The 13,172-nt window shown below is 34.3% G+C and overlaps 1 protein-coding gene across 3 annotated transcripts in view; it reads right to left on the bottom strand.

Moving 5' to 3' along the window:
* LOC118202016 (membrane-associated guanylate kinase, WW and PDZ domain-containing protein 1-like) overlaps nt 1-13,172 on the bottom strand; it is a 186,136-nt gene that overhangs the window by 84,493 nt on the left and 88,471 nt on the right. Inside the window, exon 1 of one of the 3 annotated variants that reach the window (XM_085822670.1) lies at nt 9,077-11,442. The exons of the other annotated variants lie outside the window; for them this stretch is intronic. Coding sequence (XP_085678796.1) covers nt 9,077-9,236 — 160 coding nt within the window. The 5' untranslated portion in view covers nt 9,237-11,442. Of the gene's footprint in view, nt 1-9,076; nt 11,443-13,172 lie in introns of those variants that run through there. 3 annotated transcript variants of the gene reach the window in all.

The following is a 13,172-nucleotide window of genomic DNA, read 5'->3' as shown; positions in this document are numbered from 1 at the left end:
ACAAAAGAAACGCACAGATTTGATAAAGTAATTATCTCATCAGATAAATCAGTCAACTCTTGAAACATCCAGAAAAGAAGCAGAATAAAAAATCCCTCAAAGAACAATACTCTTGGAATTTTGATATCGAAAACAAAACAAAGCATTGACTATACAAATCGTAGTACGTGGGATTCCTCAAGCGAGGAAAGTTTTCTCTTACTTCGGAGTCCGATTGTTCCTAAAAGTATTGACATTTACAGTCCATAAAAAAGTGAATGACTTAGCTACGGAACACAGATTTTCATAGGCATGAATTCATCCTTCGCTTACTAAAACATCAACAACCAAATGCGCCTTCAAGCTTTGTTTCGTAAAATTTCTCAAAAATAATCGCAGAATCCTACGCGATATATTAATATTTATCTCGAATACATACAACACACGTTTAACTATACCTCAAGGACATAGGTTAAATAATTATCAGTTTCAAAAACACTTTTTTATTGCTGTTGAAATCTTAATCAAATGAGCAAGGGTGTTCTGGTTTTATCTTAACAGTAAATGCTAGTGACGTCATTGCTCTTGAAGTTAATCAACAACACTGCGGCCAAATTATAAACAGATGTATAATCATGTGATAAAAACCAGTACTCCCAAACACAAATTGCATGCTCGATTCGAAAGCAAGCTGAGGAGCCAAAACATACTTTTTTTTTGGCCCCTTTTTTTTTCAAAAAAAAAAATAAATAAATAAATAAATAAAAATAAAAACAATTTTAACAAAATAAAATAAAATAAATTTTAATTTTCACTTAATGAATATTTATCAAAACATGTACATAATAATAATAAAATAACAAAACAGAGGAAAAAATTCAAATATATATTTTCTACCTGAAGAACCTGGGATCTGGAAGAGATTTCTCTTTTTGCACTTTAAATAAAACGCACTGACAGAGAAATAAGACAGATATTTAATTCAGGTAATATGCCGTATCACCTACAAAACAACTTGCTTTTAACCTTAATTGGAAAAGGGCATTTTAGAATACTAAAGCGCCACCAGCTGCGGATTGGCAAATTAATTTAACTGAAAGTACCAACGTGGGAAATTCTCCCATATTACTCTAGTCATGGGACCTGACATACAAGCATCCACAGCCGAAAGTACCAGCTCATTCCATTTAATCCATTATTTCACTTTATACTGCAATAACAATCAGGGACATAAGCTCAGTCCATATCTTTATATCTCTAAAACTATACGCACTGTATTTTCAACAAATACATAATTAAAATGTATTTGCGGGCCACATGCGGCACACGCGAGTTTGAGATCACTAATGTAAGCCAAGAGGATGATTAAACAATTACACCATAGGTCTACTTACAAAACTTGCGCGTCTTTGAAATTTTATTGCTGATTACAATGCATGAACAATCTTATTACACTAATATTTTGAAATATTATTATATATAAATATTATTATTATATTACATAGAAATTAAGGCTTTTAAGTTGGAGATCAATTATTAATAGAAGTAATTTTTTGGATATTCAATTGATTTTACTCAACAATCGATAGAAAATAAAAAAAAAAAAAAAAACTAAAAACGACTAAAAAATAATTAAATACAAGATTTTTTTTCCTTCCCCCCCTTTTATTATTCGAAATTACTAGACTAAGTGGGTGCGAGAAATTTTACTGCTCAAATACTTGGAATTTTTACCTGTAAAAATATAATACACGCATAATTTACTAACAAAACACTCTTTACTCAGCGTCTTTTAACAAAATCATATTTTTATCATTTACGAACTGTATGCTATTTATTTAGAAGAATTAGAAAAAATATATTATGCTACTTAAAATTATGGACTAATAATATTTTTTAATCTTTTTATCCACACAATATTTAATTACACAAGAGTATCATATAAGGATAGTTAACAAATACAAAACCCGCACAAAGCAACTGCAATATAAAATAAAAAAAAAAAACTGTTGCCAAAATTCAGGTATAAATACAATGCTAAACATTTAAAGAACACAGTAAACCCCTCCCCTGCTCTTAACACGTACTCGGTTAGGGCGACTCTCTACTAACAAGAACAAAATTTCGGACCCGGCAGCGATGCATATGATCTTATAGGAAGTTTTTTCGGTTAGCAAGAAATACGAACTGTTTTTTAGTCTGTTGCATCGTTAGATTTTACCATGAACACGATCTTTCAAAGTTTTTCATACCCCCCCACACCCTGTTGTTTCTCTGCTAAGAGCTGCGTTTAGAAATTTTCCGTCCCGTTGAATTAAAAATCTCAGATAACGCACTGTATTCTTTAAAACATAGCCACCCATAAGTAACATTGTTCGACAATCAAGATCACTGGGTCAACGTTGATTTCCCGCCCAAACGGTATAATGGTTAGTGACTCTGACTACCGTAACGAAGAACCCGGTTTCGAATCCTAATCCCACAGAAGGCATGATGTTTGTAAATGTTTTTACGGCATAGAGGCAAAGAATATGGAGCATTCTAAATGCATAGCGAGTCGAAAGTCCTCTCGTGTTTGTTGGTACGGGAAAAGGGGTGAGAGACCCTCGGACCCACCCCCGTGGGTGCTCTTCACAAATGGGATAGAACTGGACACAATCGTACTGTCGCTTATACGGTGCCCAAGGCTTTTGAGGTTTGGCAAAAAACAAATTAAACTAAGATTTATTGGATCACATATATTCTCTGTTGGCCTTAACTGAACACCAAATAGCTTTAACATTACAAGTAAGAGATTTAACATCACTGAAATATAATTAATCATCACGTGACAAGTTATAACAACAGTGCAAGACATTTACTCTTCAGTGTGCTTGTTCTGATGAGATCAGACAAGTGAGATTATAAGGTATTTCTCCCAATTCCCTAGCGTGCCTTCGTGGTGTAACGGTAGCACGCTGGGCCGGTATTCCAGAGGTCCGTGGTTCGATTCCCGGCGAAGGCGGTTGCATATCTTTCATCTTTTCTGCTTCCAATTAACCTAATGATTCTATAAGTGGCGTCCGAACTACAAAGTGTTGTGGATGATGATTCTCCGCACCCAGGATTTGGCGAATAGGTCCCCTAAAACCCTAGTCGCCCTTTAAAAAGGGGAGTATATAAGGTATTTCTCCCACTTCCCTAGCATGCCTTCGTGGTAACGGTAGCACGCTGGGCCGGTATTCCAGAGGTCCGTGGCTCGATTCCCGGCGAAGGTGGTTGCATAATTTTCATCTTTTCTGCTTCCAATTAACCTAATGACTCTACAAGATTAGAGACAACAGTAACACATGTTGATTTTGAGGAGTTTGTTAATGCAGATAGCGATGTTGTGCGCGCTCCAGTGGAATCTGACGTATAAGCAACTGTGGCTGAGGTGCTGGACACTGTACAAGGCTTCGCTGCAATACTGAACTTGTAAGGATCTTAAGTTTTACTAACGTTTATTTTATTTTAAATCTTTACTATCACTTCTTATTTTCTACTTCCGGCCAGAATTATAAGCGTGAAGGAGTTTATGCAAAGTTGTCTGGCGAACGCCAAGTATTTAAGTGTGGCCTTTTTGCCAAGCAGAAGAGAGGAAGCCGTGAGTTCGAAGCAGGCCGCTTACCTTAGAAGTTACGCAGTTGCTACTTTGCCTTCCAGGCCAGAGGTTTTAATCCTCTTGATAAATTAAACGTATTGTAGTGTTCACAGTCTCTGTGCTACATACGCTTTCTGTTATTATAAGGCCAGTCTTATTCTAAAGTTAAATTAGAGTTTAGTTTTATTTTGATATCTTTTAAGTTAGACCCCGAGTGGAGGGTCATTGTATTCCGAAGTACGGAAGTCATTGTATATAAAGAAAAAAAATAAAGGGTTTTGTATACCCTTCGTCTGTATCCTGTCTACTTACTACAATTAGTGAACATAGCTTTAGTAAGCTCTCTGTTCTAGTCAGGTCATTGTATGTTTCCGAAGAAGGTTAGAAGAAACATTGAACCTGATAAACTGACCGCTAGTTTAACGGAAGCTATGAATACAGTTGGCCGTGAAGTTGGTGATCTGTGAATGCATTTGTTTTTAAGTTACAGAACAGTAATTAATGTAGTACTGTAGCGTTTTTTATCGCGACATACATAACATATTGCAGTACTGTGTAATCATATACTGTTAATGTGTAGAAAAAAATATTCCAAAAATAGCATATGAGCCCCCGAATTCTTGATTTTTCGGTTTCTTGAGATTCGTGTTAACGCAAGTTTACTGTATTATAAGTCTTCGAAATTAAACTCAGTATTAGCAAAGGAAAGATAAATTCTTACCTAAGGTAACATGTACTCCAAACTCTTATTATATATTAAACGAGGATATAAACATCAAAATCCCTTCTTGTGATTATTTTTCACACTAGTTAAATATAAACTTATTTCTATTTTTTGGAGTGACTGAAACTTGTTTCATAAATACTATGAGGGAAACATCGAATATGTTTTAAACAGAAAGGCTACACAAGTCAGTGAAAAACTAACATAATGAATTCATGCAAAGAAAACGCTACATAGTTCAAAAGGAAATGCGGGCTCTTTGGGTTATTCTGGACTAAAGCCTCGAGTATTTTTTACATATCACAACAACCATAAAACAAGTTTTTTTCCTTCCCTGTTTTTCTAGAAAGAAAAAAATGCATGCATATGCACCATATAATTAAATGCATGAATAACTTCCCTTGCATCTTTCAAATCAGCCCTATTTCCATTTCATATACCTAAATTTCCATTAATTTTTTATTAGTACCTTACAAATATAATGGTCTAATGTATCTAAAACAAAGAAGTTATTCAGTGTTGCTACATTTACCCTTTTCATTATTTTTGTCATTTAATTAAAATTTTCTGACATAAAGACCAAATGAAAGTGACTAGTATTTCCGAGAATATAAACAAATACTGGTATTAAATATCATTAAGGCGACCACCTTCAGAGAAGATCAAAATCTTCTGGAATCGTGGGCGTTAAGACTTAAGGAAGGTTTATTGTGTTTACATTTTTTAATAGCTTTAAATAATGCTACACATTTTTCACCAACTTCAATATGTATTTTCAAAGTTTTCTCTCCTTCAAACCGGTAAATGCGTAAAACACCTGCAGTCCGTCAAGTGCCTCAATAAAGGGCAGCTAGATTAAAAGAGACAAAAATAATCACCAAAGATTTTGGAGCAAAACTTAACTGTTTAAGGAATAACATTAAAAAACTGATGACTTAATCATCTATTGCAATTAAAGAAAAAAAAAATTTTTTTTGGAAATTTCAGCAGAGAAAAACTTTTTAATCTTCTACACTTTTAACATATTGAATGACACTTCATTATATGATTAAAAAAAAACACCCATGGCCCATTCGAATCTTCGGACTTACACCAGAAATGAAGCAAAGTGCCCCCAATGTTTTCTATTACTAATTATGGCATCTAAACTAAACAAACCCTCCCCCCAAAAAAGGAGGATGTGCTTTCAATTAAAGCCAAGTTAACAATTATGCCTTGTTTACATAAGATGAAACAAGAAGAAAGTTAGCTAAAGGATAAGTGTGGCAAATTCAATAATTATGAGTACTGCACATTGGGGGAAGGGGAGGTGAAAACTAATAATTCAGTGAAAAAAAATAAAACACTTAAAAATTAAAAACATATTTAGTTTAAATTAGTAGTATTCTATTCCAGAATGGTCTTTATTAGCCCAAATGGCGTTAGCCAAGAAGGGGTATTTTAGTCTCAAAACGGGATTTTGCGTTGAATCACTATAAAGGTCTGAATCAATTTTCAAATTGTTGCCACCAAATATTATCACCCTCTATATGTTGCCACCAAATATTATCGCCCTTCAAAGAAATTAAATAATGAAGAATTTACATGAACGTATGTAGTATGTTTCTCACATTGTGAAAAAACAACGGAACCTAGAGCCATCAAATTTTGAGTAACATAGCCCTCCACCGGAATATGAGTACCTGGAAGACGAATTTGGAATTTGTTTTATTGTCTATTTCATATTTTGTATAACTTAACGAATTTTTGAGTAATAAACGATTTCAAAGCGAGCAACGACAACACAGTATTGAATAAAAAGCATGTTTATCTGCAGCGCGCGAGACTGTCTATCGGAAATTTTAGCGATATGCTGTTTTTAAATATTTTCAGCCGCCCAGACGCTCTCAAAACGTGTATGTGCCAGTAAATGAAAAATAAGCCCGTTTGGCCTTACTATAAAATCTGAAAACTTTCAGTTTATTATTATTATTATTATTATTATTAAAAGAACTTATTCTCGTTCCATTTAGCTTGGCTAATCGACCACTACTGCATTTGCAAGACATGCGTTATACGAACTCAACAACACGCAAATTAGTATTTCCAAAAAGTATTTAAACAATTAAGTTAATTTTGGAGATAAAATAATAATACCACATTTACACCCCCCCAACAACAACCCCCACCAAAAAACAGCTGCATAATTCACTCCACGTACGGAAGCTCTTATAATATTTGCGCCCCAACTAAACAAGCTTGTAAAAAGCTGTTACCCAGCAAAACAGCTGGGGACAGAAAACAGCTGGAGATTGATATAAATAGCCCCTCGCATATATCATGAGATCCGTAACCTGGGTAAAAATATTTATCAAAATAATTCGATAAAAAAAGGAAATGCATGTAAATAGAAGGGTTTAAAAATGTGTTCTTAGTGCCAGATGTAAAAGCAGAGCGTTTAGGATATGGGAATAAAAAGCTTTTGGGAAATTAACGAAGTGTGAAAAAAAGAGTGAACAACTCGCTCGAAGGACAACACAGATTCTGGAGCGAATTTCTATCAACCACGAGTTTATGACCTGGATAACTTTAGAATTTTTAAAGTAGTGATATAACACCTTAAACACGATTTAATAAATTAAGTAAAGTACAGAGGGGAAAAATACATTCAGAAGACATAGTAATATCGTTTTACATTTTTAATTTTATTTACTTAATTTTGAAGGTTAAATTAGGAAAAAGAATTTATTTAATTTTTTCTATTCTTTTGCCACATACTGCTTTAGAGAACAGGTTGCTAACGATTTTTTTTAATGCACATATCGTACTTCATTTGCCGATATTTATAAAAAATATTTACCAAGATTATATTCGTATATTTTTTTTTAAATAAAAAAGTCAGAAAATATAACCGGCACTTTTTAAGCTATTTGATACACAAAACAACAGAATATTAGTTTTCCTTTCGGTAAACTCTCCATCGATTTAGCGAGTAATAAACAGAGTTACCACTTTAAACTAATTAGCACATTAATATAGTATATATATAAATTTTATAATTAATATTAACATACTCTACAACTAGACTAATACTACATAATTTATAACAAATTACACTAATATGATAATAATTACTATTAACACTTTAAATTAATTCATAATTACGCCACTTTAAACTAATTAATATCAAAGCTGTAATTCTACAGACATGAAAACTGCTACAAAATATTTTACACATAATAAAGCTTCAACTATCCGAACTCCAATTATCCGGAGCACTTGTTGTCATTCTATCTAGGTACTTAAGGTGCTTTTAATTATATCTTTCGTTGATATTTAAAAAAAAGATAATACAAGAAAAAAATATATATTAAAGAGGTTAATTAATCAGTTTAGATCAGCGGTTCTGAACCTTTTGACTAACACGTTCCATCTAAACAAAAATTGAAAAGCTTTAGTACCACCATTATAAAGTACTACTACCGCCACTACTCTTGAACAAACGCTCAGATCGCATAAATTTACGAGTGTTAGAGAAAAAAACTAAATCAGGATGTTGGAGTTTTAATTTTTGAATTTAACAGTTAAAAATACTTTGCTTCTTTGCGTACCAACTATTTTTCTCTTGCGTACCACCAGTGGTACGCGTACCACCGGTTGAGAACCACTGGTTTAGATGACTGCATGCAAGTTTATGCAGTTTATCCTAAGAAAGGACAACACGATTATCCGAGTACGCTTAACAAATTAGATGACATCGTTCTACCAAACATTACTACAAACAATTATTTAATAGAAATATGGTAAGAAAACACAACCCAATTACTGGAATAGATCTGATCTCAGTTTTCCCAGTTATCTGAAATATATTGCGCTTCGGCTAATAACAACTGCAACAAAGAAACAGTTTTTGCATCGAATGATTTATCCTAAAAAAATGTCGACAAGCCTATGAGGATCCACATTACAGACGCTAATAAAGATGTATCCAATGATAACGCAAACAAATGTTCACCATTTAAATGCATCCGGTTGTTAATCACAGATGTCTGCATCCATAATGTATAGACGGTAAGACCGATATATACGTAATTGTTTTGACCAATTCCTTAGCATTCTTAGCGTAATTTAAACATTCTAATACAAATGCATTAATACAAATTCTTTTATAAACCAATTATACAGCACAGTGTTTGTTTTCCAGTAAGCTTATAAAAAAAGGGCCTTCAAAATATTTTTATATCTAATAACACAATAACAATTAAATGAAACGTGATCTACACCTATTCTCTGCTAATTATATACTTCCTCAATTTTTCGTAGGAAAATTTATTAAACTGCGGACAACGAAAAAACAAAATTAACATTAATTATATATTCAATTTTAAAACAATATCAACAGGGAATTTCCACAAAACTATGCAATTTGAAGAAGTGTAAACTTCCTAATTTGGTTGAGAATACAGTGAAAGTCATATTTTGAAAAATACCATATATGAAAATGATTAACGTAAAAACTTAAAAGCACAGAAAGTAGATTCACATACAAGTAATCATGGTTAGGGCTATCATTAACCCCAGAAGTGGTTTCTTCAACTTATACAAAGGCTTCTTTCAGACATCGGAAACAATGATTCATATTGTTCCAAGCAAAAATAAACACAGAAAGAACCTTACGCGTCGAATAAAAGACAAACAAACAACAACAACAAAAAAAAAAAAAAAAAAAAAAAAAAAAAAAAAAAAAAAAAGAGGCAAATTAAAGCACCGACCGTTACCGAAAGGCAAGTCGTCTGCATCCGAACACAAGAGGTCATCTATGTCTTCCACATCTTTGTATTCCACTTGGTACAGAGGCTTGTGCTCCAGGCTGTGGTGATCACCATTTCGGAGAACCCCACAGAACAAGAGACGCCGGAATACCTGTAGCATGCCGCATCAAAGCGAACCTTGCAGTCCCGCTATAGTGGTGCACGAACCAAACAAAGTAAACATAGCTCCGCTATAATACCACACACGCACATAGCTCCAGCTGCAACAGGCCATCCGATTTCCTCTTGCAGCCTTCTCTTACTAAATGGAAGTCAATCCGGTTTCTTCGCTCGTGGTTGAAAGATGAAGGGGAAAGTGAATAACAACGTCACCTCTGTGCATTTTTTTTTTTTTTTTTTTTCTTTTTTCTTTTTTTTTTAAGTTTATTACTTCTTTTTTAAATGAGGGAAGGTCGCCAAATGGATTTGCCGCCAAGAGTACCTGAAGCTGAAAAATCATATCTCCGAATAAATGTGACAGAATTGAAAAGAATCCAAAACTCTTACACCATACTGATGGTCCATTTACCTGCAACAGTTAGGTGAATGTTTCGCGATGTTTTTACACTTTCTACTAACTCAAGAAAGATGTCATTGTTTTCAGTACGCGGATTTCGTGTTCTGGCAAAATTGATGCTGTTGTCTCCTCTGTTGCAAGCTTCGTATGCAAGAGATACAGTGAAAAAATACAACTGTGTCTTGATAATTGGTTTATTTGAATATGAAAAAGCAAGAGAAAGCTATAAGTATCAGGAGGTACTGCTTCCTTAGAGAAACTCTCTAAAGGCAATTGATGTCTGGGAGTAGTTCGTTTTAGGTGTATGATTTTATATTCCGTATTTTGAATTTCTGGGGATTAAGTCTTAAACTAACAGGGCTGTTGTAAAACTGTTTACCTTTTTCAGACTGTAACCTAAAATCTAAATCCGAAGATCATATAATACAATTTTTTTCCCTTTAATTTTTTTCAGATTTTTAACTGTAAATTCTACGTGTCTCATTCTCATCTGAAAATTCCAGATTTTATTATTATTATCATCATTACTATTGTTATTGGAAAGGGGTATAACTATAACAATGGATCATTCTTTCCTATTCAAATTAAATGTTAAGACTTTTATAATTTTTTTAAAAATTATTCATTACAGTTATAATCTAAAATATGTCTTCTTTTCTCTGACATCTCTTCATTAATCCAGCAGTACTACGAGGTTAGACATAAAATACATAAAGATTGTCATTAATTTTTTTAAAGTAAATACACAGTAAGTTTTTACAATAGCAATACAACTGAATAATATATTAACGTTCTTCTTTCGTGTTTAATTTATTAAGACAGATAAATGTCATTTTTACAACGAGCCACAATTTATTCCTAACGAAGGAAGTCCTATTTTTTAAATTCTGCGATATTATATATTAATTCAAATACAAATCCGTATCTTAAATTTTTGGGATTACACAATAAATACTGACATAATGATTTTTTTTTTTTTTTTTTTTTTTTTTTTTTTTTTTTAACAATTGTTGTCTCTTGGTGGATCATATGCTATTTGTCTACTTCGGAGCTTGCCTTCAGTGCTGCTGACGTTATAAATATGATTGTTTAGTTAATCGATTATATTGTGTGTGTGTGATTATAGCAAAGCCTCGAGGGCTATCTGCCTAAGGGAAGGGATGCCTTCGTGGAGGACTTTCTAAGGGAAAATGGCTAGTATACACGTTACACATGAGGAAAACGCCCATGCAGCCAGCCCGTTCGCGGGATTCGAACCTCGGACCGAACTACCAGTGTTCAGCGACTTTACCGCTCGGCCGCTGATGGGCCTTCGATTATATTGCAAAGCACAGTGAGGGCTATCTACTTGAAGGGAAGGAAGCGTTCCTGCACAATTTTCGGAGGGAAAATGGGACTCAGCAGCAGTCCAGCCGTTATGTCGGCCAATTCCCTTAAAAAGTTCTCCAAGAAGACAGCCTTCCTTCTAAGCAAATACAGTGTACAACCGCAGTCGCGACCCAGTCATCTCCCACTGCATACCAGAATAACCAACAAAGTATCAAGCGTATGACATAACATCTGCAAGGGAACACGATAAATCATACAAATTGTGAACCCTTAAGCAGGAATTGAACCCACAACAGCAAATTCGAGCAGGAAGTCTTAGCCTCTGCCAAAGACCATATCATACCGGGCGTATAAAATTTTTCTGCGCGAAGGCACATATGAGTCCACAGCACTTTGTTAAGAAGTAAAAATTCGTTAGTAGTTATAATACTAACAAGAAAGTCAACTTCAAAAGAGTAAAGCTGACACCCTTGTTTCAGAGAATTATACTAGTAAGTTGCTTGACAAACGAGACTGGTGAATAGGCTGATTGGATAGGCTAATTAATTTTCAAATTAGCTGTGTTTTCAGTTCGATAACAAAAGCGTTGTTTTAAAATAAAATAAAACTAGTTTGGAACAAGATGCCCGAAGAATAACAAGGGAGCTGTGTTACGCCTTCAGCGGCAGTGTTTATATAAACAAATTAAAACTTCTGATAGCATATACAACTACTTTTACCATGTTCGGAGGACCAACATACTTTACCAACAAGCACTCAAAATGTCGGTTAAAACTCTTTTGTCCCTCTTTCAGAACTATAGACCAGGAAAGGCTCAAAGTTGGGCTTCTTTTGGATCATGTGAAAAAAGAGACATACTGAGAAACATTCACAATACTGCCGTTTTAAGGACACTTGTTTACCAAAATGTTCATTAAACTATGTCCTCCTCCAGGGCGGCAGACAGGACAAGAAGTCTGCAGCTGATCCAAAGTTGGGTTTCTTCTGGAGTCCCTGAAGACAGTGACGTACTATGAAACATTCAGAGTCCTGCCATTTATAAGGACCATTAACGCACCAAAATGTTTATTAAACACTGTTCTTCCAAACCACAAACAAGGCAAGAAACCGCAGTTGACCCAAAATTTGATTTCTACTGAGATCACGCGAAAATAAAACAGACGCCCACTACGAACACCTTCTTACCTCTTGCTGCCACTACCTCTTGCTTTAAAGAATTTCGTGGACCTGATCGTCACATACTCTTAGATCTGGAAGATTAGAAGCAACAACTCAGTTTTTGCCCAACATGTGCATTGAAGTTAAGTACCTATCTATTCCTACCCCTGCTGTGGATGGCAACAGCGGATCCTCTTAGATCTGGAAGATTAGAAGCAAGAAGCTTGCTTGAAATGTGTGCTGCAGTTAAATATCTCTTTGATGTTCCTCATGCTGTTGATGCTATCGGATACAAATCTTTGCAAAAGTTCATGCTACAACATATTCCAAAACCCTCAATTTAGGGAAACGAACTAATTTAAATACATTTAGGAAAACACTGTGGTGACTTTTTGATAACTCGCAGTGTCTGTTTTTATCGGAAATACTAACAAAATCCCATGTATTTCGCAAAAATAACGGAGGCAGGGATTCGTGCTGCAATCAACTTATATCTTTAAATACACAGTAAATTTGTATTATTATTTATTTTCTTTTTTTAAGAAGCAAGTTTTAACTTTAGCATTAAACAAAACAGAAGTCCGTTACTTGATAATGTTAAAAATGGCATAAGCCAAACTCTTATCGCGAACTCGAATGCAACCTCTTTTAAATGCCAATGAAAAGAACAGCTCTTACTCTCCGAATAATTGGCAGACTATTCCTTAATAACAGACAAATGCAGACATCATGTCCCAGCAATTTACATTCCAAGACAGAAAGCGAATGTGACGCTTACTCTCTATTTACTGTTGCTTTGGTTTTCATAAAAAAAGGCAGCTATACACTGTCTATTTCAAACAGCGCATGGCGCAATATATACTGTAATTGGTGGAGTGGGTAGAGAGGCTAAGGAGACGGAAGCTGTAGACTTTAATTACTAGTGTTTCAATTTCTTCTAATAAATTAATATCGCTAGTCGACAAAGATGTGTCACAGAATGAAAAACATTTATTTTCTACGCATTCTGTATGTTGATTTCAGATTCAAAATTTTGTATCGCCCACGAGTTTT

This window comes from Stegodyphus dumicola, chromosome 8, assembly GCF_044657685.1.
Source record: "Stegodyphus dumicola isolate Sdum_Otavi_A_Nest chromosome 8, ASM4465768v1".
NCBI classification, from domain to species: Eukaryota; Metazoa; Arthropoda; class Arachnida; order Araneae; family Eresidae; genus Stegodyphus; species Stegodyphus dumicola.
The sequence above is the reverse complement of the archived record's forward strand: the minus strand, read 5'-3'. Positions and strand labels throughout refer to the sequence as shown.